This window comes from Chlorocebus sabaeus, chromosome 18, assembly GCF_047675955.1.
Source record: "Chlorocebus sabaeus isolate Y175 chromosome 18, mChlSab1.0.hap1, whole genome shotgun sequence".
In the NCBI taxonomy this organism is placed as follows: Eukaryota; Metazoa; Chordata; class Mammalia; order Primates; family Cercopithecidae; genus Chlorocebus; species Chlorocebus sabaeus.
The window spans coordinates 70,070,561-70,098,517 of NC_132921.1; the positions used below are offsets into that span (position 1 = coordinate 70,070,561).

Here is a 27,957-nt window from a genome sequence, read left to right on the forward strand (position 1 = left end):
CGCCTGCGCTTCCTGCCCCTCCTCGTCCGGGATGCTGCTGCCGCTACTGCGGAGTAGCTGTTTCCCTTCCTCCTCTCCCGGCGGCGGCAGCGGCGGAGGCGGCGGAGGAGGAGGAGAAGGAGGGGACCAGGGCGCCGAGAGCCGGCCGGCGGCGCAGTTGCAGCGCGGAGCCCACGGGCCGCCGGAGCCGCTCGAGCGAGCGGAAGCCGAGCCCGGGGCCGACCCCCCGCGCGCGGCGGAGGCCGAGGGGGCGCCGGGGCCCGGGGCGCGCGGCCGGGGGGCGGGCGGCGGCGGGCGGCGGGCCGAGCGGGAGCCGCATGCGTGCATGGATCCGGGCGCCGCGCTGCAGAGGCGGGTCGGGGGCGGCGGCGGCGGCGGTCTGGGCGCGGGCTCCCCGGCGCTGTCGGGCGGCCAGGGCCGCCGGAGGAAACAGCCCCCCAGGCCTGCCGACTTCAAGTTGCAGGTCATCATCATCGGCTCCCGCGGCGTGGGCAAGACCAGCCTGATGGAGCGCTTCACCGACGACACCTTCTGCGAGGCCTGCAAGTCCACCGTGGGTAAGGGCGCTGCGGCGACCCCGGGCCGGGCCTCCTGGCGCCCGGGCCGGTGCCCTTCGCCCCAGGGGCTTTGGGTCTCATCGAGCCTGGGAGCCTTTCAGGCGGAGATGGGCCTCTCGGTGAAACTGGGGGCGGGGGTCTCCGTGGAGGGCGCTGCATCCCGATCCCAAAGTCTGGCAGAGGTTTTCGTGCCGCCTCCGTGCAGACCTGCCCTTGGCCCCCGGCCCTGCCTCAGAGGTCCTGGCAGCCCCTGGGGCCTGTGGGGGCGGCTCTCCATGGAAACTTCGACCCTTTGCGTCCTTGCCCAAGAAAAGGCTGGGTTCGAGTGGGGCGCAGGCAGGCAGGGGAGTGAACGCCGAAGGCCGCTCTTGCTCGGGCCGCCCCGGCCCACCAAGGCCAGCGCGTGCCGTCTACTGCGGGTGTGATCCCTTCGCAACCAGGGCAGTTTTCTTATTTTGAACCCATTTTCAAGAAATAATGAAGTTTAAAGTCACCTCTGGAGAACGTTAAGACTAAAACTACAGTAAGTTTCTCATGCTAGCCATAAGTACGGGGCAGAGGAACTTCAGCTGTATTTATCCATGACCTCAAACAACCCGGTGACTGGCGGGCGTGGGGCTGATTCGTCCAGTGCCGCTCTTTTCGGTGAAGGACAGGAGTAAAGTAAATACAGGAACGCTCCAGGGTCAAGGAGGAGAATAGCCGCGTATCTGAAATGGAAACTGCAGGGGAAATTTTTTTAATGAAGTCATGCTTAGAGGACTTGACATTGAGATTTGTCACTTGGATGTGGGTAGCAGTTGCTTCTGTGGAAAACCCCTTAAAAGATGTCCAAACTAGGAGAACCCCATTCTTTAAAGGGCAGTCACCTTCTGTGATAGGAAGTGAGAGATTTCCCCAGGGGCGGTCCAAGAAACTGAGTAGTCAGGAGATTTGATAGAATTGAAAGTATAATTTCATGTAATTCTGTTTATTAATAGTGTTACAACCAGTGGTAGTTCCAAGGCTGTCAGTACGATTTTGAGATAACTTTGTTTGAAATTGTCATGTAACAAAACAGTACTACATTTAAAGTGTCTTATTGGAAAATTAAACCTCCAATTTTTGTGTTGTTTTTTTGTTTTGTTTTCAAGAACTTACTTCTCTCAATGCTTTTTTGGAATGGATCATTTTGGAAATATTTGTGATGTCTGTACCGTATGTTTTTAAAATGTTGGCATTGGGTACATGGTATTAAAATGAGTCGTATAACTATACCTGTTTCAAATATCCAGTCTTAGATCATACAGAGAACAGGGAGTTGTTAAACCATCAAATGAGAGTTAGGCTGTTATTTTAGTACCTGACATAAATAAAATAGGGTTAAATTCAATTCAGAATTGTCAATCTTTTGTGGCTGCGTACTTCAGTATATAAAAATGAGGGATAATAGAGTTGCGCTGTGCGATGAAGAGAAATCAGGTATCCATAGGTGGGTAACTGAAAGCTTGAGTGGATGGAGGGTGAGATGGATGAGCAAAGGTGTGCTTTAGGATGCACAAGAGGAGAGAGGAATAAGGATTTTCTAAGCCTGGCAGTAGTGAAGCAGCCCCCCACCTCTGGGGAGGGTTCCTTAGGGGACTTGGGAATGGATGCTGCGAGACCTTGACTGCCATGCTGAGGAGAGTGGACCCTATCCTATGGGCACCTGGAACCAAAATCTTCTTAGTAAGGCATTGGCACGAAAACAGTGAAACTAATTTAGCAGAGTTGCATAGGATGTTTGGGAATAAGGAAGAAACCAGGAGGCAAGGAGACCAGGCAGTTTGTTTCTGTGTCCCTTAACAAACATGCACTTAACCCGAGCACATACTCCCTACTGAGTGTGGTTGAATTTCTGTCTCGTTCATTTTTGTTTGCTTCACATGTAGCCTATAATACCTGGAATACTGGAGTACTCTAGTACTCAGTGCATGCTTCTAACTGTGGGATGTTCAGAGAATGATCATGGCCCCTGGCCTGCCGCAGAGCATGAAGACACTGTGAGAAAGCTAACCAGCTCCGCTTCAGTTTCTGCTTCAGAGCTGCTTTTCCCCTCCACTCATCAGATCGTTTGTTGTGCACCTACTGTGTGTTGGGTGTTATGCTACCCAGTGGGGATTCAGTGGTAAACAGGACATGGGCTCTGCCCAGAAGTGGATCGGAGCTTCTGGGAGCTGCATGACCGCTTGTCAGGGCAGTGACAGATGTGTATGGATATTTGGGAGCACAGTGAAAGCATCTCCAGTCGGGGCTAGGGATGAGGCCTGGGCAGAGAAGGCTTCCTCGTTATTGGAATGTTTGAAGATAACTTTGTTCCTCTAGTTCCTTTAGAAACATGCAAATTAAATATGGTACCGGCTGTGATGTAGAATTGTGGTTGCCTCACCTGAATGGTTACCGTTTGAGCAGTTAGCTCACAGTGTTCTTGCCAGGCTGGTTTTTCTAGTTTGATCTTCATGTAGTACAGTGAATTCCATATAGAGCAAGAGTCTCTTCCACGGTGGGAGTTTTCCCTACCCTGTCAGGGCTCATGGATTTGTGCTGCTCATGACAGCCAACTGGGAAAGATGGTGAACCTCACAGCATGGCCCAGAGAAGAGTCCCCCAGTGTGCCTGGATCAAGACAGGTCACTAAAGTGGTAGTATTGTGTAATTCCGAGGCTAGGAGAGTGTTTCCAGTAAGTGCCTTTTTATTTTTATTTATGTATTTATTTTGAGACAGAGTCTTGCTCTGTCACCCAGGCTGGAGTGCAGTGGTATGATCATGGCTCACTGCAGCCTCAACCTGGCAGGCTCACACAGTCCTCTTGCCTCGGCCTCCTGAGTAGCTGGGAGTACAGGTGCGTGCCACCAAGCCCGTTTTTGATTTTTAGTAGAGATGAAGTCTTGCTATGTTGTCCAGGCTGGTCTCAAACTCCTAGTCTCAAGCACTTGGCTTCTCAAAGTGCTCAGATTACAGGTGTGAGTGAGCCCCTGCTCCTGACCAGTAAGTGCCCTTTTAAAGTAAATGGGATTCATTTGAACTTTCTATAAAAGATCCGTAGTGGAAGTCCTTAGGGATTCGAGATGATGAACTATTATATACAATTATAAATGAAGAAAATGTTGATTTTTTTTATTGTTAATCACATCAGAAACTAGTTTAAAAGATACACAAAATTCACAAAGGTATGAAAAACAGATTGTGTTTACTAATTGGCCTATTTAATGGAAATTTTGTGATGAATTGTCTCTTATTTTCAAATGGAATTTTGTTTTCATGGAATTTAATTAGTCTGATTATAATTTACAAGTTCTTTTATTTTAAAAGTACAAGAGTAGCTTTTCAAAGTTTGAGAAACAGAAAAAGTAATTGACTAAAGAAATTTACAACTAACGTGCCCAGTCCACTGTTTACTCATAGCAGTGCATGTATCACAAGCATACGTATCCTCCATGAATCTGTGTGTGCTTTCGCAAGTTGACATTATTACTTCCTGAGTGAAGCTATAGAAACCATTTCTATCTAGTAATGCCGAATTCTTGATCTTGATTCCTTCTGTTTGACTCCCACTAGTTTTAGCATAAACAGGTAAATGTGCTTTTTTTAAAGTATATTTCAAAAAACAACTCCATAAAATTATATATCTGTCCATCGTTGTTTTATTTCTATGTTACTGTTGGAAGCTGTTTAATTTTGTTTAGGTTGAAATGGTTTTACCTGTTAAAAACCTACCCCTACCCTTACTCCAACAGCATTGCATGCTAGGGAAAACACTAGAGTAATAAGAAATGTGGATTCTTGCTCCAGGCTCTGCCACTAACTAGTTTGTGACTTTGGATAAGTAATTTAGTTATCTGTGCATATAAATAGAATATTGTATTAGTAGTCAGTGCTACATGGTGAGCACTTAACTACACCAGCAGAAGGCCTCATCACAGCCCTGAAAATTATCCCCATTTTACAGATGAGGACACGAAGTCTCACAGAGGTAGAAATTTATCTGCTGCGGCACAGCTGCTCAACAAGTGGTCAGGGCCAGGGCTGCAAGTGAATTGTATTTAACTATCTTTCTGTCTGTTCCTTAGGTAGATTGACTGCTTTGTTGAAAATACTGATGGCTCACACACATAAAGGTCAGACGTGATGGAGCCCTTTCCTCGGTTTAGAATTTGGTCCTTGTTACAGCACTGTGAAGACAGTGACGTAATTATCCTATGGTATTAGTGAAACTGATTTTCTTTAAGTGTGTCCCTGTCATCGCTTGTCACTTGCCTTTTGGATATTAAAACAATGCTCCAAGAACTGCTTTTTAATCTGTATATTCCATCATTCAAATTCAAATATCTTAAGCCTTTTACATACCAAAATAGGTATATTTGAATACAGGAGAAGTCAAAGTAAGGCAATCTGACCAGAATTCTGATTTTTCTGGGTAGTAAAGTTTCCCTTAAAATGCTGGAGGCCAGGATAGGATTGCCAGTTCTTTATTTTACCAAGTTAGAACGTTAAAAAAAAAAAAAAAAAAAAAAAAGACTTAAAATGACTTTTAAAAATTAGGAAAGATAAGATATCACAGTTTAAAAGTTTTTTATTTATTTTTTATTATTATTATTTTTGAGATGGAGTCTCACGCTGTCACCCAGGCTGGAGTGCAGTGGTGCGATCTCTGCTCACTGCAAACCTCCGCCTGCCAGGTTCAAGCAGTTCTCCTGCCTCAGCCTCCCAGGTAACTGGGGTTACAGGCGCTCACCACCACGCCTGGCTAATTTTCGTATTTTTAGTAGAGACAGGGTTTCACCATGTTGGCCCGGCTGGTCTCAAACTCCTGACCTCGTGATCCACCCTCCTCAGCCTCCCAAAGAGCTGGAATTACAGGTGTGAGCCCCCGCCCCCAGCCAAAACTTCTTTAAATTGATCTTCATTTTTTTCATTGTGCGGCAGTGCTCTAAACTTCACAGCCCGGCCCCCTTAAAGGATGGCAGCCCTTCGGTGAAGCCCTTTAACTCTGCTGCGGGCCGCAGTCCTGTGTGCTCTCTGCCTGACTGCGCGCTAGCCTGTGTTGACATGAGGGTGCACTCAGGATGCCCACTTTTGGGGCCTTGGCCTGAGACTGCTTGCGCTGGGGAAGTAGGGTAGTGCCAGCGACTCTGTGTCTTTGGACCTGTGGTTGAGCTGGCAACAGAATGGAGAGGTCCGAGAAACAGGTGAGTGTGAGTCTCCTGCAGAAATGCTCTCTGGGGGTCTGCCCTTGAATGTTAGGTGGCATGACAGTCAGGTGCAGTCCACCAGGGTCTTCACCTGGAAATTGACTACTTGTACTTTATTCTGGAAACTTAGGGCAGAGATTTTTGTTAGAAAACCCAGAATGAACATCTCATACTGGATTTAAATGCTTAACTGTATTTTATTTTGCTCTTCTGTATTTGGACAGTCTTCTAAGCCATGACCAATCTGCCCATGTTTCACTTAAGAGAGAATTGAGGAAAATTGTCCAGAATTCCCAGTCCAAAAGCCCAAGCTCTGCAGCCCTGCAGTGTGGTTTCGCTCCATCTGGAGAGAACCTCACACAGACTCCCCTGCCAAAATGATGTAACATGATGACTCAGGGATGTGAGCATGAGAGGAACCAACATTTAGTTCTTATACCCACATATGCTGTGTGTTGTGTGATCAGGTTTATTTAATGAACTTAATGCAAGCTGGGAGGCTTGACAAAACGTCCCCTTTTGTGGAGTAAAGTAGCCATGTTTCAGAGAAAGCATGCAGATTTAGTTGGTGTTAGGTTGTTTATGTTGAATAAAAATCTATTTAAAGACCTGGCTGAAGTGCATTCAGCCTTTCTCTCACTGTCTGCACTTACACTAAAGAAGAAAGATTTTATTATGCCTGACAGAGATCCAGATTCTTCGAGATTGCCTCTTTCCCTCTGCTCTGTGGAATGTGCCAGAAGCCATCTGTTAATGGATCTTGGAACTGGCTGTAGAAGGCAGAGTAGGTTCCTTTGAGAACTGATAGGTCCAAATTATTCTCTATCCTTGGGTGCCAGATACATTGTTCCAAATAAGCGTTAGTTTGTAAAGAAAACAGCTTTGTACAGTAGTCATTCTTCAAAGAGTTTTAAGAAGCATTTTCTATTTATGTAAGACACCGTCCTGCTCGACCTTCCCCTGGGCACAAAGCTCACACCTGGTTTACCCTTTTCAGAGAGAAGGGGAGTCACGGAGCTAGCCATAATAACAAGTGTTAGAAAAGAGTGCCTCCTGCTTCAGCTGAGGAAGACATTTATCGTCCTCCTTTTGTCCTTTAATTCACATCTTTGACATTTGGAAAGTATTTGGAAAGCCAAAACTACAGACCAAAAATTGTGCCTTTAATTGAGTGTGATTGTTTTTAAAAAAAAAAAAAAAAAAAACAAACCTTTTAAAACTGGGAAGCACAACACAAGCTGAGCAGAGCACTGGATTCCATAGAAAATGTTTTCCCTCCAACTCTGACAAACTCCACCCCTTGGTTTCTCATGCCTGGTTAACCAAACAACCTGCGATTCCAACTCCATGTCAGCACTTGGGCGAAGGAATGGGCCCCTATAAATGAGGAGCTTTGTGTTTTTCACATGCCTCCTCTCCCCTCTTCAAGCCGTGTGTGGTAGGATCTCGACACTTTTGTCCAGTGGCAATCACACCTGCAATCAAATTTTCACTTTCAATTTTTTACTTAAAAAGAAAAAACAGCAGCCTGGGCTACATGGCGAAACCCCATCTCCACAGAAAAATACAAAAATTAGCCTGGTGTGGTGGTGCACACCTGTGGTCCCAGCTTCTTGGGAGGCTGAGGCGGGAGGATCGCTTGAGCCAGGGAGATGTGCCACTGTACTGGAGATGAGCCAGCAGTGATTGTGCCACCGTACTCCAGCCTGGGTGACAGAGTGAGACCTTGTCTCAAAAAAGAAAAAACGCTCCCCCTTCTCCTTGGCCACCACTGTCTTCCCAAGCCATGGTGTTTGTGGAAAGAGATTTCAGAGGCAGGCATAGAGTCCTGCGTGTAAGTTCCAGCTCCACGGCAGGCTGCCGGCTGTCCTCAGGCAATAACTCACCTCAGTGTCTTAACTCATAAGAAGAAAAACAAAGCGGGATTTACACTTTCTTCACATGTCACAGTATAGGCATAAATGAAGTTAAAATATCTTACGTGTCTGGCATAGAAAAGGCAATTTCTATTAGGAGAAGTATAATTAGGAGAAGTATAATTCTCTTCTAATTTATCCTGTAGATCCGAAAACTCTGAAACACTCCATAAAAAAATCCTTACCCTTTCATGATTTACACTGATATATACAGATGATACAAATTTCAAAATGTAATCACATGTCCTGGATAAAACATCATCTGTTTGACAGTCCCTGCGTTTTCATGGATCCATTCTCAGTAGTAGTGCAGTTCAAGTTTTTTGCCTATGAAGAAAATGTTAACAATCCACTGTTTGATCATGAGTTTTTTCTTCTCTTCCCTTTAAATGTTCTCCTCCTCTTTTGACCAGGAACTCAAAATAACGTGGTAGCATTTCAGATGGGAGTTTGTCCGAAGCCAAGGAGTGGAGAAGGCCACCCGGTGCAGGGATGGAGTCTGTCCCAGCCAGCCAGCCACCCTGTCTTACTGTTAATTTTATAGACTTGCCTAGCAATGCGAAGTTCTTTTTCAGCCTTAAGGATATGTTCTTAGCTCCCTTCCAAGCCTCTACCTCTTGTTCATCAGGTGGGGCTGCACAGTGCACAGGGAGGAGCACGGCCCGGAGCCAGGCAGCCCAGGTTCAAATCTGTGCCCTCACGCTCACCAGCTTGGTTACCTTAGGCAGTCTACCAGCTTCCCTGACTTCTGTTTTTTAATCTATAAAATGTAGACAGTAATATCTACCTCATAATATTGTTAATGAATATACATTGCAATAAGTTAATGAAGGCCCTTAGAATATTATCTGAAATATAGCAAACACCACAAAAGTTAGTTCTTAATCTTTTGATTTGTGAAGAGAACATATACCTTTCTGTGGAATTCTCATACGTATATATTTCCGTGAGAGGAACTGTCCACTCGCTCTGCTGGGCTCCAGCCATGCCTCTCCTTGGAGGCCCAGGACCTCCACCTGCCCCTCAGACCTCCCCTCCCGGATGCAGTCCGTGGGTCATTGTTCCAGGCAAGTGCAAGGCTGTCTCCTTGTGCTGCTGTGTACAGGGTGGGCTTTATTTGCTGGGTGGGAGTATGCCAACCCCGGAGTGCAAGCGAGGACAGAGCTGCTTACACCTGGATGCACATTTGACATCCTCAGGCCTGGATAAGCATTTTTTTTTTAAGACACAGGGTAACATTAGGATTTTAATAGTACCTGCTTCTGAGTTGATCAAAATATTTTACAGTTATGGTACTTAGTTTCTATTTAAATCCTTACCACACAGCTTACATGGGAAAAGCCAAATAATATTAAACAGTAGGATGTCACAAGACAGGTCTACTAGCAGTGAGTTTGCATTCCCTTTTCCTTTTTTTTTTTTTTTTTTTGTGATGGAGCCTCGCTCTGTCGCCCAGGCTGGAGTGCAGTAGTGCGATCTCGGCTCACTGCAAGCTCCACCTCCTGGGTTCATGCCATTCTCCTGCCTCAGCCCCCAGAGTAGCTGGGCCTGCAGGCGCCCACCACCACACCGGGCTGATTTTTTGTATTTTTAGTAGAGACGGGGTTTCACCGTGTGAGCCAGGATGGTGTCGATCTCCTGACCTTGTGATCTGCCCACCTTGACCTCCCAAAGTGCTGGGATTACAGGCGTGAGCTGCTGCTCTTGGCCACATTCCCCTTTCCTTATATGGGACGAGAATTCATTTTGAGTTCTTCCCTGGTAGGTGGTAGAGTTTGGGCAGAAGACTGGCCTCGTGCCCACATAACTTGTTTTTAATGCTAGATTTGCCTGTCTCTGTAACCTTAACATGTTCCTTAATTTATTTTCTCACAACTCACTGAAAATGCTTACAATCCAATCCCTTAGTAGAGTATTATATCCAACTTTAGATAACATTGTGTAAGATCCTTCGAAGAAAAGCCACTGTACAAAACTTAAGGTCATTATTATAAATTGGCAGTGACATCACAACCACTGTTTGTATTGAGACTTACCTTCAAGTATATGGAAATCCTTCAACTTCTTCAAAGTATTAAGTAAAATCTATGGTCTGGTCCAAACTCCAGATCTTTGGTGGAACGAGGAGAAGTGACCTGGGCATGGAAGAAGAGGGCACAGTCCACTCAGCCATAGTCCTAGATTTGGACCACAGTGGTGTTTAGGCTTTTTACCTGAAAGGAGTGTAAAGAAAGAAGTTTCTGTGTGTTTTTGCCATTTTCACTTTTGTAACTTCTTATGGCCCAGCAAAAAGAAACAGTAATGTGCAAATGTTTTGCTTGAAGGGGAACATAGAAATCCCACAGGCACTAAGTCCAGGGATTCCTCCTGCTGTTGCTACGATGTGTATGTGAAAGGCAGCCAGCAAGAAGGCAGAGTGCAGAGTCAGACGTTGTCTTCACAGCTTGGCTGTGGGAACTATGAGCCACTTGAGAACATCTTACGCGTTTCTGTTTTTTTCACCCATCTGACTTCTACTATAATAACCTTTCACTGTGGGCAGTGGTGTAAATCTGAGTCTTGGTGCTGCTGCTTCTCTGGCCTGTGGTAGGATTATAGGCAAATTACCCTGTCCTGTCTCTGCTCATCATGTCTGTATGAAAAGGGGGTAATAGTCTCCCCATCACTGGGCTGCCGTGAGGCTTGGATATGGAGTATTTGGCTGATGTCCAGTGTCTAGTACTAAAGGAAATTAAGGTCAAGAATAAGACACCGGCACAGTTGCTCATGCCTATAAACCCAGCACTTTGAGAGGCTGAGGTGGGAGGATCACTTGAGCCCAGGAGTTTGAGACCAGCCTGGGCAACATAGTGAGATGCTGTCTCTACAGAAACCAAAATCAGTTAGTGGCAGTGGTGCACTTCTGTAGACCCAGGGACTCAGGAGGGTGAGGTGGGAGGATCGCTTGAGCGCAGGAGTTGGAGGCTGCAGTCAGCTCTGATCCTGCCACTGCATTCCAGCCTGGGTGACAAAGCCTTCCTTTTTTTTTTTTTTTTTTGGACTCAAGGGGGAAGAAAAGAAAGACTGACTTAAATAGAGCAGTCTAAGACCTTTGATAATAGTGTAACTCTGTAGCCTGCGTGCTTTTCGATAGCATTGTTAAAATACTTTTAGAAAGACTTCCATAAAATTGGTAAGTCTAAAGAAAAGCAAGCAGCCAGGTGCGGTGGCTCAAGCCTGTAATCCCAGCACTTTGGGAGGCCGAGACGGGCGGATCACGAGGTCAGGAGATCGAGACCAGCCTGGCTAACACGATGAAACCCCGTCTCTACTAAAAAAATACAAAAAAGTAGCCGGGTGAGGTGGCGGGCGCCTGTAGTCCCAGCTACTTGGGAGGCTGAGGCAGGAGAATGGCGTGAACCCGGGAGGCGGAGCTTGCAGTGAGCTGAGATCCGGCCACTGCACTCCAGCCTGGGTGACAGAGCAAGACTCCGTCTCAAAAAAAAAAAAAAAAAAAAAGAAAAAGAAAAGCAAGCTCCTCTCACCGGAATAATTCACCTAGTAGACCAGTTCTCTGTCTAAGGAACTGGATGGAGAAACTGTGACCGTAATCCTCTGGGATCAGTGTGTGTAGGGAGAGGCTGTGAGCAAGGATGGCTGTCCCATCCTGTGAGGAACTGTAGGAGGAAAGAGAGGCTGTGTCACTGCGCGCACTCATATTTCTCCTGTGTGCTGGGCACCCCTGCGTTCACTGCTTCCATTCCACACCTGCTGCTCAGATGCCTTTTTTTTTTAACTAATCAGTCCTGAATTTCCCTGTTTTTTCCAAAAATAAGTCACATTTCTTCTTACATAGACAGCATTTGATGGAGAAGAAGGAACAATTTCCAGCCGTCAGATTTATTGAGTTGCCGTTGTGTGCCGGGCAGTGTCCTAGACTTTAGGGGGCTGAAGATGACTGCATCCTCAGAGGGTAGGCACATAGCCTGTGGGGGAGGCCAGCAAAGAAGGAACGATGTGATATGGGCTAGAAGAGAGTTCAGGGCCAAGAACTGGAACATAGATAAAGACAAGGGTAAAGGCGGGTGCAATCACAAGAGTTCAGATGGGAAATCTAGGGCTTCAGAGGGTTCTGGGCAGACAAGGAGGTTCTCAAAGAAGAGAGAACAGCAAAGAAAGACGCTCTGCCAAGTGCATGGTGTGTTACGTTAGGTCAGTATGACTGAGGTTTTTGAAGGCAGGGACTATCCCCATCAACTGAGCGGTGAGAGCGCGGTGCTTCCTCCCTTCGTCAAGATACCTGTGGGAAGCCGGTTTTCTACAGGGTTGGAGACAGTAGTGAAATCGCCACCCTCTTTGTCCCTTGGTTGTTTGTAAACATTTCCTCTTCTGTGACAAGAACTCTGTTGATTTTTCCTAAATAATCTGCCAGATATTTGAGGTTATTGATGACTTTTTTCCTTTTATTGAGGATTGTTATCACTTCTATGACATCCCAATATTTAAAATAGACAATATTAAGGGATATTTTTGACTTTTAATGTAAGAAACTTTTTAGAAATGTTTAGTTGTGTACTTTGATACAGGTGTATGTTTCTAAGCCAAAAATTGGATTAAGTTGCCAGTCATTGCAGGCTACGTAATGGCTGTTAGATACAGTATAGGTATAGAGTATTTCATGTAAGAGCGAGGACTGTTTTAAGGAACTGATTTTACTCACGGAACCGTAGATCTGGCCCCTGGATGTTTTCCTGTTGTGTTGTTAATTGTCATTCATCTACTCACTGTAAGATAGTCTTCATTTTGGCTAAACAGATTCTTTTTTTCTTTTGTTTTTTCCTTTCCAACTTTTATTTTAGGTTCAGGGGGTACATGTGCAGGTTTGTTACATGGGTGAATTGCGTGTCGTGGGAGTTTGGTGTACAGATGATTTTGTCACCCAGGCAGTGAGCATAGGACCCGACAGGTAGTTTTTCAGTCCTCTCCCTCCTTCTACCCTTCACCCTCAGGTAGGCCCCGGTGTCTGTTCCCTTCTTTTTGTGTGTGAGTACTCAGTACTAAAACAGGTTCTTAGCCCTGTTTACTATCAGGTAATCTTTGCTTTGTTTTCCTATTAGAACTAATAATGTGTTTATAATCACATAGTGATAATGTTACCACTTATTTCCTGATTTTGAATATTAATGTCCTAGCCTTTTATTTTTATTCATTAAATTTTGTGGTTACAAAATAGTCCTAGTGTGGGACTGCTGGAGTTGGATAAGTTGCTCAAGTTGGTTAGAAAAGGCGGTCTGACATATTCAGACTCCATTGTTAGCAGAGAAAACAGTGTAGTCAAAACAAAGGTTATCTGCTCTAGCCGTTTCAGGGACTCTTACTCAATTTGAAGCAGAGCTCCAAAGAAGTATCATCTGCCAGTTCATTTCAATAAAGTACCAGCCACTGCCACAAGGTTTACAAAAGTTACAGCTGCTTTAATTACATTTTAAAAACAAACTTACTTGAAGTAATTGGAAACAAAAGTAAAATAGACTAGTAGTCATCACAGATTATGCATTTGATTAGTAAATTCCATCACAGAGTAGCATGACAGCAGTGAAATCCTAACTCTCTGTTAATAAGAAGACATAAAGAAGACCGTGTTTTGTCATTAAACTGTGCTGCTTTAAACCAGATAGCAAATATCTGCACTATTTTGTGTGTCTTGTATAGTAACACTTGAAATTGCAGTTTCCTTGCAGCTGAGTGTTAAGCCACTCCCTTCAAGGTTCTCCATCATGCAGAACCTGCCTCCTGGGTTAAGGCAGTGTCTGAACTTCCTTTGACTTTGGAAAGCAAATCATTTCCAGCTAGCTTTCCTTCAGGGACATCTGAAATTATGTGTTATGTGAAAGGTTAAAAATTGACATGGAGTAGTGCTCTCTGGCTTTGTTTTCTTGTAACATTTTGTATTCATGCAACTTCTCTCCTGGGGCAGGAGGGCTGCCTCCCTGGCCACACACCACCCCAGGGCTGTAAACATGCCTTTTGTGTGGCATTGGTGTCCACAGTGTTACTAATTACAAAAATCCATCACATGTCTTCCACTTCCCCTCAACAGCCCCATCTGACTGCAGCACCTCATCAGTGCCCAGAGATGGGCAGTCAGAGCATGGCCAGGGCCTTGTCCTCTGCGGCCACCATACCACTCACAAAGGTGGGCACCTGCTGGCCCGGGGAACTGGGATCATCTACACCCCGGGTCCTAAGGAAGCTGTCAGGAAGCTGTTCCTGTAGGGGAGGTGTCTCTAGTTCTAAATTCAGCCAGCATCCCTTTTGTTTGCCTTAGTTGTGAAAATTGTGTAATAAAAATATATCTGAAGCTTTACAGGCTAAACTGAAAAGGAAAGATGCATGATGATTGGCTTAGCAATATTGAAACGAATAAAAATTAAAGTTGGGTATGTTAATTTGTATAAAAGTAAATTTTTAAATCTCACTGTTGATAATAAAATGTTATGCTTATATTTACCTAAAATTTTCATGAGTACTGAAATTTTTAGTACAGTAATTTCTAAATTCAGACTAAGACTGTTTGACTAAGGTTGATTAAGTTTGATTAAGTTTCCAGTGTTCCATGTAAGAATTTGCCCTGAGAAACCCTTTTAAAGCCACTTATTTGTCGATATAGTTATTAAATGTAATTTTAAACTGGTTTCTGTGCTGAACTGTGATAGTAATAAGTTGTGTTATGAACAGCAAATACTAGACCAATTTTTCAGGATAAGACATAACATGGACTGACCTTCCCAGTGTGGACTGAAGCGTGAGAGATGGGAGGTTACAGATACCGGTGCAGATGTTCCTTTCCTTGGAATTAAGTGATGTCAGGTTTCGTGGGGTTTTCTTTTTTTCTGATAATGATATCAAAATACACGAGTAGGATTATTTTATATGACAAATTGCATCTTTGTTGTTCTTGCTTCACATTTATTTGTTTTATTTACAGGTGTTGACTTCAAAATCAAAACTGTAGAGCTAAGAGGAAAGAAAATTAGATTACAGATCTGGTAAGTGGGAGAGTCTGCACCCAGTAATGTGTTTTGTGTGTTTAACAGTCCATGCACTTGTCTAATAAAATGAACTGTTTGAGCTGATTTGCCTCTCCTACTTTTCTCCTCTTTTGCTCATTTTAAAATTAAATGGACAGTGTTTCCATCAAGAGAGAATTTAGATAAGGCTGTTACGTTATATGCCACTTGCACATGGGGAGCAGTTGTGGACAGAAGAATGTTACCTTAATGGTAACCAGTTTGGAACCTTTTTGCCTCTATTTTCAAATCATTTATGTGATATCAAAAGTGTCACTACTAAAATGATTGCTCAGATGCTTGTCTTCATGTCTTCATTTTGTATGATAGTAGTCAAAGAAAGCCCAATATGTTCATAAGCAGATTTGCACAATCTGAAGGCAGGTCCCTGCAGACCGTTCCAGAACTGCTTGGCACAGTGTGACTATTAGTACGAGTGGGCATACTCCTTCCGGCTGTGCTGCTGAGTCCACGGGACGTGAGCCCCCACTAATGCCTACCAGAAACGAATCCAGACCCCCTTCTCAAATCACAGTTGGAATGAGAGGCTCAGCCAGCTGTGTCACAACCGCACTCAGCACTAAGAGCTTTCTGTTCGCTATTAACCTGTTAACAGCCCGCAGGTGCTAGCGACCTCTCTGTGGAAGAAGGGATAAGATCTGGTCTGGTGGTCTGGCGGTGGCTTAAAAGTGGCCCCATTGAGGTGCTCTGAGAATGCCGTTTTGTTTTGAATGCCACAGCTGCGGTGTACTCAGCTTACTAACTCCTCTTGGCAGGTCACCCTCAGCTCTGATTGTTTGTCCACCATGTGTGTGTTTGCTTTCATCTGCGTTAATTGCTGCTTCATCTGTGGCATCATCGGTCACCTAATGCTTGAATGTTAGTGCCATGTCTTCATTCTTCATCCGTGTCCCTGTCTGGGCCGCAGCTGCAGCCGAGCCGCAGTGCCTGCCTACTGGAGGTGTCTGAGGTAATATCTTCATTTGGTCACCCTTCACTGTATGACACACTTCAAAGATTTTTTGATTTGGGTTTTTTGTTTGTTTTCTTTTGTGTTGTGCATTTGGTCTGCATATTTTTGTTTTTGGCTTGATTATGAAACATTAAGCCTTGTCTAAATACTTAAATAAATAGCAAATAGATATTTCTTCCTGTGCTAGTCCTGCAGACTTTTTGTACATTGCAGCCCAGCTTTTAAACGCTGCTGTTTCTAATGATAAGCTCTGTAAGGTAAAAACCATCTTCAAAAGGATTTGGGATATGCCTCTCTCTGTTCCTAGTACCTGTGTGAGGTACTTTTTGATGAGAATATTGCCCCACAAAAGTGATGTAAACATTATTAGAATATATGACACCTGCCTTAATGGGTGACAGCCATGCCTGATGACTGTGGCGCATATCTTCATTAATGCACTAATACTTCCATCTTCATCTTTGGTGGCAGTATTCTGGTTTATAAAGTATGTCCAAATGTCCTGGTGCCTCCCTAGAGCTCTGCCCACTAAGTCTGTGCTGGTGACATTGATCACTCCTGGAATCTGACTACAGTGCCCTGGACTCTGAGCTAAGAGGGCCCTGCCTGATGGAATTCCCGCCCCCCTCCCATGTAGAAAATGAATCCCACGCATGTGAAAAGTGAGATACTGTGGTCCTGCGAAGAGCAGTGGGCACTCAGAAACCATTTTTCTCTTGTATGTAACAGCATTCTCCAAATGACTCCCTCCCTCTCCTGATTCTCCCTGGACTCTTGACTACTTTTTCATTCTGTAAATCTGCAGCTGTACAGCACTGGCAGCGAGCGTAACTAAGGGAGGAAGAATGACATGCACTGGACTTATGGAATGGTCGATTGCAAGTTTTCTACATGGAATATTCCAGTGACTCTTTTCCTGCAAGGTTGTCTTTTCCTGCAGGGTTGTCTTTTCCTGCAGGGTTGTCTTTTCCTGCAGGGAGGTTTTGAACAGTGACTCATATATCTACTACAGGCCAGCCGTTTTGTTGGTCACATAATACTCAAAATAAGATTTTTATCTTCTGAAATATTTTATGTAAAAGATGAAAACCTTTTTCTTCATTATTGCTATGCAGGAGGTAAAAAGGAAGTGTTCGAATCATGATTCTAATTTGTTTTACTGTTTTAAAGTAATGGGCGGCTTCTTTTGGAGTGAGGCGCAGCGCTTGTGCTGCTGCTGGCGTAATCTGCTTTGTTGTGGGCATGTTGTCGTTTCACTCTCATCCATTGAGGGCGTAGAAGGCGCCTGTGTAGCTGGAAACAGTCCCTCAAGGAGGTGCAGTGGATTGTGCTATGCTAATAATAGATAGCTCTGCTCCGATTTTCTATACTGGCATGAAAGCATTGGCATTCGGTTTTCATAGGAGGATCTTGTTGAAAGAAGTGCGTTATTCACTGTAGATTCCTAAAAGCTAAAAGTACCAAAAGCTGCAAGTGTCTGTTACATTTTTACGTCACGTTTTATGTCATTGCCACATATGTCAGTTAGTTGATTATCTGTGGTCAGAAAAAGGACCATTTTTCTCTTCTCTGTACTTTAAAGTATTTCTAATGAATGTTAGAACTCTATGTAAGTAGCTAAAATAAAACGTGTTGACTAGAATGTAGTTTGATGAATTTATATCCAAATGGTGTCCTGGAAATTATTTACACTGAACGTGGAGTTGTGTTGAGATGGACTTGAAGCCATGAAATTTGCCTCTTACCTTTAGGCAAACACAGAATTGAAATGCTTCGTATAAGGGCCCTTTGTTCTGCCTGTGGAACCAGTCCAGTGGTGGGGGACTTTGTTTTAACCAGCGTTCTTAGGTTGGCATCGTTCCTTTTGTTCTCCGCTTGGAAGAGGGGGAATATTTCATACCCTAAATTGGTGTATGCCCTGAAAATTAGTAATTCAATAATTTAAGTGGATGTATTAAATACAGCAAATAAGAGGCTTTGAATTCTCCAAGCATTGTTTTATTACCAAACTGGGAAAACAGAACTGCAGGATTTTTCAATTTGCACAAAAAGCAGGTAGAGAAATCAGAATAAGGTGGCATATGCTAACTGTGGTAAACAATGATTGAGCTGACATTAAAAACTTGCAAACCTCTAGAAATCCATACCTTATCATTACAGTGAAAACTCAGGTTTGTGGAGAAAAAGAGGGAAATAGTAGGATTCTGCCTTTTCATAGAAAGGTGAAAGCATGATCAGTGCATTGATATAATCTAATTTTCTGAAAAGTAGAGATTTGTGTGGGATTTTTATGGTGCTGGCACATAGTAGATATTTAAGAAATACTTGCTGAATGGAATTAGCATTTCACTTATTCTTCTTTGGCTCTACATGACAGCAGATAATTTAGTATGTAAGGGAAATAAATCAAGCAAAGGCAGTTTTGAGAGGAATCGAAAATAAAAGCTTTCTCAGCTCAAATACTTTGGGAGTATGGAATCGTCTCTCAAAGAAACATGCTTTTCTACCCCCAGCCTTCAGAGCCAGGCCCAGACAGTGGCATTTAAGGAATGGGCTTAAATGGGGAGTGCTGAACTAGTTCATGTTTCCTCATTGGGATTTTTGTAAACGAAACCAATCTGCTCATTTGCGTTGGAAGATTGCCTCGGGTTTTGAATTTTGAGGTTTCTATCCTCTTTCCTTACATTGGACTGAAAGCCAGTAGAGGCAGCTGACTTCTTCATGTTGAGGCTCTTAATGTTGCTGCGATTCCTGAGTGTGCTATTGATGCAGAAACATTTTAAGCTACATCAAAATTGGCTTTGACTAGCCCTGTTCTTCTATTGTTTTTATTAAAACTCCTATTATCTGTAATTTCTCTGGTTTTGTGCCTCCAGTTTCTGGATTCTAAAGTCATTCGATGTGTATAGAAGTGCATGTGAGTTGACTTATACCGAAAACCAGATTAAAATTGCCTAGAATAAAAGTTTATTAAAGTATGTAATTCCTAAAATGCTTATTGAAGATCTTAAATCTGATTGTTATTTAAATTTGTGATTCAGCTATATTGTGTTAACCACCGATTTCAGAGTAGAAAAAATGCTTATTTTTTTTAACTTTTTAAAGAAATGGAAAATGTTCCGTAACAGTAATCAAATAGCACAAAATATTTCTCAACATTAAAAACGTTAGATTGAATCCTGATTTAGACAAGCCATAACTTGTGAGGATGGTAAAGCACTCTCTGAAAGATTTAACTCTTTGTTGGTTTGGAACCAGTAAAGTATACCCCTAAATGCTTAGGATTAGAGAAATAATCTTACTCACTGACCCTTTAGGGAAACCAAATGGGATCAACTCTGTTCCTTCTCAGCCGCCTTGAAGGTGACTATTAGTGTAGTCTTTAAGTTGCTTTTAGAAATCCTGAAAGATTCAGTCTCCATCTATCATATTCTTCAGATTTCCCTTTTTTTTTTTTTTTTTTTTTTTTTTTTTTTTGCAGTTCTGAGGTCAAAAAATGAAGTTTTTTTGTCTTGCCTGACGTGGCGTCAACTTTCTAATTTTTAAACATGTTACCAGCGCATATCTACTGATTGTGTACTGCAGGACCTGGGTAGACAGGAACATACCTGCCTCTGCCCTCCTCACCTTCCAGTCAGGGCAGCAGGGGATCCTCATAATCCTCTGAGGCAAAGCAAATAGCTTCGCTTTATGTGGAAATGAATTTACCAGTGAGCTTTTCTGCTTGTTTGACGATAAGGCATCACTAGTGTAAACTAATTTGGTGGCAGGTCTCCTCTGAAGAAAGCCATAAATTATAGCAACATGGTCAAGTGGTGTTTTTAGGGACCCAGTTCCACAAATGCCTAAGGGAAGTGTTCTCCCCTTTCAGGAACTCCCTGCTGTGGGATGAGAGGCTCTGGTGGCCTTGCATGGAAGAGCCTGTTGCCCCCCAGCTTACTCCACTGTGGCGCACTTGGTTGGGGTTCTTTAGGTAAAGCTAAATCATAGATGGTCTTTAAAGAAATCGCTTTGTGAGTGTCAGTTCTTCTTATTGGAAGCCTTCTCCATTGAGCCTTATTGGAATTAGAAATTTGCAGTGGTTCTCAGTTTCTAGGCTTATCACAATACAAGATATAAACCAAAAAGTATCTGAGACAGGTCTCAATCAATTGGAGAGTTTATTTTGCCAAGGCTAAGGACACACCTATCACACAGCGTCAGGTGGTCCTGACAACCTGTGCCCAAAGTGGTCAAGAGTACAGCTTGCTTTTATACATTTTAGGGAGACATAATACATCAATCAGTACATGTAAGATTTACAGTGGTTCGATCTGGACAGGTGAGACAGCTCAAAGGGGCTGGGGCTTCCAGGTCATAGGTAGATTTAAACATATTCTGATTGGCAGTTGGTGTAAAGAGTTATTATCTATAGAAAGGAATGTCTGGGTTACTCTAAAGAGTTGTGGAGACCTACGTTTTATCATGTAGATGAAGCCTCCAAGTAGCTGGCTTCAGAGAGAAGAGACTAAATGTTTCTTACCAGACTAAATGTTTCTTACCAGTGGCGCGATCACAGCTAACTGCAACCTTCGCCTCCCGGGCTCAAGCACTTCTCCTGCCTCAGCCTCCTGAGTAGCTGGGATTACAGGCTCCTACCAACACGCCTAGCTGAGAAAATTGGGAAAAAGCAGCCCACTGCCCAGTTCTCAGCACATCTTCACTGTTCCTTGGGCTCCCTTCGTGTCCGTTTCCCTCTGAGTGCGGTAGATTGGGGACTCAGAACCTTCTAGAACAGAAGTTATGGTTTTGTAAGGGGAAGAAATATGGTCAAGTATACATCTATAATTTAGAGTATTAAATTTCCTTGTACCCTTATGATTTATTCTAGAAGGCCAGCACATTGATTACAAAGCTAATTTTGGCTTACATTAGTCCTTCAGGTATGAGGTAAGAAATAAAAAATTACTTTATGCTTTATTTCTGCACAAAATTTCACACTGGAAAGATATTTCATTTGAAAAAAAAATTAAAAGTTTTACTGTGTACAGGATTTTCAGATCTTTTTTGCTGTGAAAATTCTTGTTTTCTAATTTTTGAAATCTTGATTTGAAAGTAATTGGAGACTGGGCTGGTAGCTTACACCTATTATTCCAGCAATTTGGGAGGCCAAGGCAGGTGGATCACATGAGGTCAGGAATTTGAGACCAGCCTGGCCAACTTGGTGAAACTCCGTCTCTACTAAAAATACAGTGTTAGCAAGGCATGGTGGCGGGCGCCCTTAATCCCAGCTACTTGGGAGACTGAGGCAGGAGAATCACTTGAACTAGGGAGGTGGAGGTTGCAGTGAGCCAAGATCATATAATTGATTGCGCTCCAGCCTAGGTGACAGAGCTAGACTCCGTCTCAAAAAAAAAAAGTAATTGGGACTTACTGATGTTTTTGTTTGAGTGTAACTAGTTCAGAAAAGCTACTCTCACTGACAGTAGTGGCTGTGCACAGATGTCAGTGCAGACGTGAGGAGCTCCCAGTGGCCGGACCCAGACAGGCATTCTCAAGAGCTGGCCCTGCTTGTCTCCACAGACTCAGTGCTGCTAGCCTGACTGTGCCTCCTGGGGTTGTAACTGGATCTTTTCTCATCCGAAGTGGTCATCGTAAGCTACCACATGTGCCCCACGCCTGCCCCCAGCACTCTAGGTGGTGGCTAGTGAGCGAGAAGTGAATTCTTTGTGGCTTGGAGGGCATTCATTTTCATAGTCCTAGGATCCCCACCACTTACTGTGTGTGTGCGCGTGGCGTCGGTCATGCACGTGTGTAAAGTGTGTGTTCCTTGTGTGGCATTGTTGCTCTTGGGTATGACAAATGGTTTTGTAAATCACCTGCAGTGTGAATTCTTAGGGATTGATTGTTTGGAAATTCTGTATTTTAAAAACTTTTCCCCCGTTTTATTTTAGAAAAACATCATATATTTTGATGTTATATTAGCATTCCTATTGCTGATTTTCTGTCTTAAGGGAAAAAGTTATTCAGGAGAGTATGTTGATCTAGGTTCATAATTCATCTCCATTCATCTAATTTAGTTGTTAAATACAAAGGCATTTTGTGTGTCATAGTTTTAGTCAACCTGAATTTTTCCTACTTTCTTTAATTGTAGTCATCAGGCCAAAGAGAAATAGGGGTTACTCTTGTTCTTTTGTTGCAGAAAAACTCAAGCATAATCTGTGTTTGCTTTGCAATGTGGTGGTGCTCACTTTGGGCATTGTTTGGGAACTAACTTTGGCTGCTTTTTCTTAGGGACACAGCAGGTCAGGAGAGATTCAACAGCATTACCTCAGCTTATTACAGAAGTGCCAAGGGGATCATATTAGTGTATGATATCACTAAGAAGGAGACGTTTGATGATTTGCCAAAATGGATGAAGATGATTGATAAGGTAAATGTTACATTTTTCTGTCCAATGTGAACTCTCTGCTTGTGAGTCTTCATCATTATTAAAAGAAGTGGGGGAAACACATTTATTGAGCATGTTTTTATACAGACTAAACATCATTTAGCCCATTATAGCCTTCAGGATAGGGATGTAGTCTTGTATTGTGGATGAGGCAAAGAAGAATTAAATTTATCCAGAATCAGGATTTTTATTCTGGTAGCATGGGCTGTCTGGACTACAGAGGCCAAACATGCTCATTCCACTACATCCAGCGCTTTCATAGTTACATACATTTCATTTCATTTCATAGTTACAGGACATTTCATTTCTGCGGAAGGGTCACGCGGACACTCATCTCATGCACATCCACTGAGTGGCAGCCTGGAAGAGATGGCCTTCTCCACGGTGCCTGTGGATGTCCCACGCACCTCCGTCACCCACTGGACATCTGTCCTTGCAATTACAGATGCCCTTTAGCTCCTCATTTTGAACAAGAGGAGCTCGCGTTCTCCTCTGGCTCATAATTGAATCATACAGATAGCCTGCGTCCCTGTGGTTAATGTAAACCGTGGGTTCTCCTCTAAGAAACGTGTTCCCAAATACACATTTAGAAGGCAGAGCAGTTGGGAGTGGGATGTGATGATATACCGTTGACCACATTTCGAGTTTTTCCCCCTTGTGCAGTAATTTCATGTTTAGTTCCTTTGCATAACAAGCATATGCAATATAAATTGGATTTTGTCTACACATTGCATTTAAACCTGTCTGCTAGATAACGTTGGAGGATGTTTGTTTGGCAGCTTTACCAAGCATGTCGTTGATGATGTATGCCTCTTTAAAATGCGTTAGGATTGGTGGCCGGGTGTGGTGACTCACACCTGTAATCCCAGCACTTTGGGAGGCTAAAGCAAGAGGATCACTTGAACCCAGGAGGTCGAGACCAGCCTGGGCAACATAGTGGGACTCCATCTCTCTCTCTCTCTTTTTTTTTTTTTTTTAATTAAAAAAAAAGTGTTATGATCAGGGTTGCAAGGTTGGATCAGACCTGAGGTGGGTTGCTTGCCCCAGCCTGCTCTGCACTGGGCATCAGTGATACTGGGCCCTCCACTGGCATGTCAGTGGATACTGATGTCCCTTCATGTGGAAGTCACAGAGTGCAGTCCTATGGAAATTAGAAGCGAACAGTCCTGATAGTCTAAAACTTTTGTAACTAATAGGATGAATACAAAACCAAAAGAAATGGGCTAAATCCTACCCCATTTGGTACTTGAGTAAGTCTGTGCCCAGGTCTTGAGGTCTGATGCTGTCTCCTTTTGTCATCAACTGCTGCTTTTCACCTTACTTGAGTGACAGCATCATTTCCTGAGTGCTTCCTGAGCGCAGGGCCCACTGCCCCAGCCCTGCGGCAAGTGCTGTCACTGTGACCCACAGCTCCCTGATAAGGGGCCGGCACTCCTCACCTGGCTGCATGACTGGGCGATGGCCACACCATTCAGGTGCCTTTTGATGCAGTCGGTTTCAAAGAACTTTCTAGAAATACACAATTAGTTGCTCAAGAGACTTTAACTTCATTTTTAAAGAGAGAAATCTTATTGTGCCTTTATGTATTTTTAAACTTAAAAGTGTAGCTTAACTTTTTTTCCTGGTTATAAAATTAATGATACCTTCATTATAGAAATTTGGAAAATGAAGAAAAGCACAAACGTAAATTAAAAATCTGTAGCTCTGGCATCCTGAAAAACCAAATTGGCTTCACTCTATTTAGCATTACGTCTTGCTTATTTTGTGAATATTCTATCACGGAGTCCTTCCTGTGTCATTCCGTGTTCTTCTGAAGCGTGTGTTTTTTTAAATGCCTGTGTTTTTTAAATAACTTGATTCCTCAGCCATTTTGTTTGACTTTTAGGTTTTATTCAGTTGATAACCATTTTGAGTATAGAGCTTTGCCTGCATTTTGAATCATTTCCTTAGGGAAGGGGTCTTGGGAATTGTTTGGTCAACAGCCCAAGAGCATTGTGGTTCTTAATGCTTGTGCCCCATTTCTTTCTAAGACGTAGTGAGCCCTGCCTCGCACCCTGCCCAGTCCTACCTGGGACCTGGTAGACCCTCAAAGACAGTGGAAGTGAATGGACAAATGTAAATTAATGAAAAATACCGTATTGGTTTACATTTCCGCTGTCAGTGTTTGGCGATGCCCATCTTTGAAATGTGGCTTCTTTTAAAATTCCACAGTATGCTTCAGAAGATGCAGAGCTTCTCTTAGTTGGAAATAAGTTGGACTGTGAAACGGACAGAGAAATCACCAGGCAGCAGGGGGAAAAGGTGAGAGGGAGCGGGAGGCACGGCTGCCACACACTGTGCTTAGCACTTGAGGTACTGTTTCTTTTAATAAATTACTTACTTTAAAAATTACGAAGAAATGATTGATACAGGGATAACTCAGTCACATCCTCCTCATTTGTTTGTGCTGTTTTGACTTCCTGCTCCTTTAAATTCATTCTGAAATGGAGAAAAAAATACATTAGTGTATACAGCATTATTACCTAACCTGACATTTTATACAGAGAAACATATTTTAAGCCATAAAGTTGCTTGTATAATTTACTTTAATGTACTTTAAACTTCCTTGGTTTTTGCTAAGGATTGAATCATGGAGAAATGATGCTATTCACATTTTAAATGTCAGATATGTTACCCTTTTAGAAACTTAGGCAAGTCATTTCACTGGAAGGTCCTGGCATCACCTTAAGGATTTTGATTGTCTTTTGTTTCGCTAGTTGCTTATAATGTAAGAATGTGCTATACTTGTGAAATTTATATTTGAGCATCAGTGGGCTTTTCTACCCCTTAATCCCAGCCCTTCCCTTGAAACTGAACCCAGAGGCCTCATGCTCGCACGCTGGTCTGTGTGACACCCGCACAGAGGAAATAGGTGTGTGTTTCTTCTCAGTTTGCACAGCAAATAACTGGGATGCGGTTCTGTGAAGCAAGTGCCAAGGATAACTTCAATGTGGATGAGATATTTCTGAAACTTGTCGATGACATTCTGAAAAAGGTAAAAAGAGTCTACATTTTGAAAGTATATCATCGGAAACCTGTTGTTTCCTTTATTACTTTTTTATTGAGAATATTGTATTTAGAAACCAAAGTACAGTAGTCGTGCTCAGGCGCAAGAACCAGGTGTGGTTATTAACTCGGCCACGGGCACCCGGCCTGCTGTACTGACAGCCGCTTCCCGCCTGGGGCTTCTGGTGTCCTTGGGGTTGGTATACGGCATACTCGCTTCGCCGTAAGATAGGGCAGGGTAGACTTAAACCGGGTGTAGCAGTGTGCTGTGTTTATTTGACATTTGCTTTTTTTCCACCCGTTTTCCTGTGAGAATTCAGTTGGAGACCTAGCCAAGTCTGCAGGTGTCTTAGCGGAAGAGAGAGCCCTGTGGTGCCGTGCTTGCATCCCTTCCAGCTCTGCTCCCTGGTGGGAGCCACTTCCTTACAAAGACCTTTCCGTGATGCTGAGTTGCAAGAAAATTGCTGGACAGCTTCATTGAGCAGCAGCGATTTCTTCAGGCATCTTTAGGCTTACATTCAAAAATTGTTAATAAGAACTGAAGTTTATGTTATTAAGTGAAATTTGCTCAGTTCAAACATAATTCAGAAGCTTCTAATAAAATAATTGTTTAGGCTGGGTGTGGTGACTCACACCTATAATCCCAGCACTTTGGAAGGTGGGAGGATCACTTGAGGCCAGGAGTTCAAGACCAAACTGGGCAACATAGTGAGACCCCCATCTCTACAAAAAAGTTAAAAAATAAACCGGGTGTAGTGGCATGTACCTGGTTGTAGTGGTCCCAGCTACTCAGGCTGATGCGGGAGGATTGCTTGAACCCAGGAATTTGAGGAATTTGATACAGTGAACTATGATTGTATCTGCACTCCAACCTGGGTGACAGAATGAGATGCTGTCTCTCAAAAAAAAAAAAAAAAAAAGTTTATATAATTGCCAACATAGGTTATATCTTTTTAAGTATACAACTACTCCTTGGAATGCAGACCATTTTTAAAATTAATGGATTTTTATTTTACTTGGTTCTGTGAAAATACATGTTTATGAGGTTGATCTGGTCTGTTCTACCATAGGGTACAAAGTAGGCTGGGCGTTGTTCATGTTGTAATATGAAGTGTCTTGAACATGGCTTTTTTTTTTTGGCTTAATATTTTAATGTCTAATTGATCTTTAATGATCAGAGGACTTTCAATAACAATACTTTGTTTTTTTATATAATTGTATAATTTGGAAAGCATTTACAGTTGACCCTTGAACAACAAGGGGGCTCGAGGTGCTGACCCCCTAAATAGTCAGAAATCTGAGTATAACTTGACTTTCTTAAAGTAAGCCAAGAAAATGTTATTAAGAAAATCAGAAAGAAGAGAAAATATATTTACTATTGATTAAGTGGAAGTGGACCATCATAAAGGTCTTCATGAAGCAATGTCGTCTTCACACTGAGTGGGAGTGTGGGGGGTGGGGTTGGTCTTGCTGCCATATATAGGTGGACCTGTGCAGTTGAAACCCATGTTCAAGGGTCAGCTGTATGTGTACCTTCTAAGGTTAACATGGATTTGTCTTTTTTGTTTATCCTTCAGATGCCTCTGGATATTTTAAGGAATGAGTTGTCCAATAGTATCCTCTCATTACAACCAGAGCCCGAGATACCGCCAGAACTGCCTCCACCAAGACCACACGTCCGATGCTGTTGATTTCCTACTTTGGAGACAAAGTGGAAACGATTCCTGGAAAGGGGAAAAAACGTTCTATTCTGCACTACAATCATTTTGACAATTTCCTTTCGCACTTTGTAATCCAAGTCAGAGCTATACACTAACTTGTAAATATGCATATATGCAATCCTGGGTAAGTTTTGGTTATAAGTTAACCTATTTCCCTCCAAATTATTATATTTCATTCACTACCCCAGTGTCTAGTGTACATACACTGGGAAACCTAGTACTTCTAATATGAAGAATGGGAGAAATGAAAGGTATAGTGTTTCTTGAAATAATATAATTGTCCTTGTTAATTATACTATGAGGACAGAAGATACTCTGATAAGAGAGAACGTGGTGCTTTGCTTACTGTTTTAAAGAAAATTTGTAAAACTAAAGACTTTTTGGAAAAAAGCTATCTTAAGTGCTTTTTCTTTATTTACAAGACATTTCCCCCCGTGGTAGCATCTGAAGTATTGGAGTATCTCTGCCACGAAGCAAAGCTCCATTCATGGCTGTCATTGAAGGTTATTTATTAATGTTACGTAACAGTAGAATATTACTAGTTAGAGGGTTGGATTTGACTTGGTCCTAAGGCCGCAGAATCTCTCTCATGGCTTCCTAAGGGACGTACCTTTATGCTTTTAAGAACTACAAAGATTCAATAAAGAAGTGTTTTTGAAACTATAGAAAAAGATTTTAAAACACGCTGCTGTCCTAAACAAATCCTGTTTAAAGGAATTTTAAAGAGATGCATTTTACTATTATCAGAGAACATATGTGTATTTGCCTAAACACCCTGTACCTTTGTAATGATGAAACTTCCCCCTTTACGGTGAAGCTTATTCCGATTAAGCTTAGACTGTGTGTGTGTGTTTTTTTTTTTTGGGTCTGATAATGAATTTGTGAACTCTATCTTTGGTATATCTTTTATTAAACTGCACTGTTTTGTTTAGTCGAGGTAAATAAGTAATTATGTATTTGAATAACCTGGTGTGTCTTGAGTGTTGTGGTATGAAAAGCATTGTGGTCTTTCTACACTAATGAAGTGCAAATAAAATTTTGTATTTATGAATGAA

At 42.9% G+C, this 27,957-nt stretch overlaps 1 protein-coding gene across 1 annotated transcript; it reads left to right on the forward strand.

Annotated features, from left to right (window-relative positions):
- On the forward strand, positions 1–27,957 carry RAB12 (RAB12, member RAS oncogene family). Its single transcript, XM_073006471.1, has 6 exons — positions 1–557; positions 14,652–14,712; positions 21,980–22,118; positions 24,348–24,437; positions 25,066–25,170; positions 26,759–27,957. Exons 1-6 carry the CDS (start codon positions 32–34, stop codon positions 26,870–26,872), a joined length of 1,035 nt encoding a protein of 344 aa, XP_072862572.1. The 5' UTR covers positions 1–31; the 3' UTR covers positions 26,873–27,957.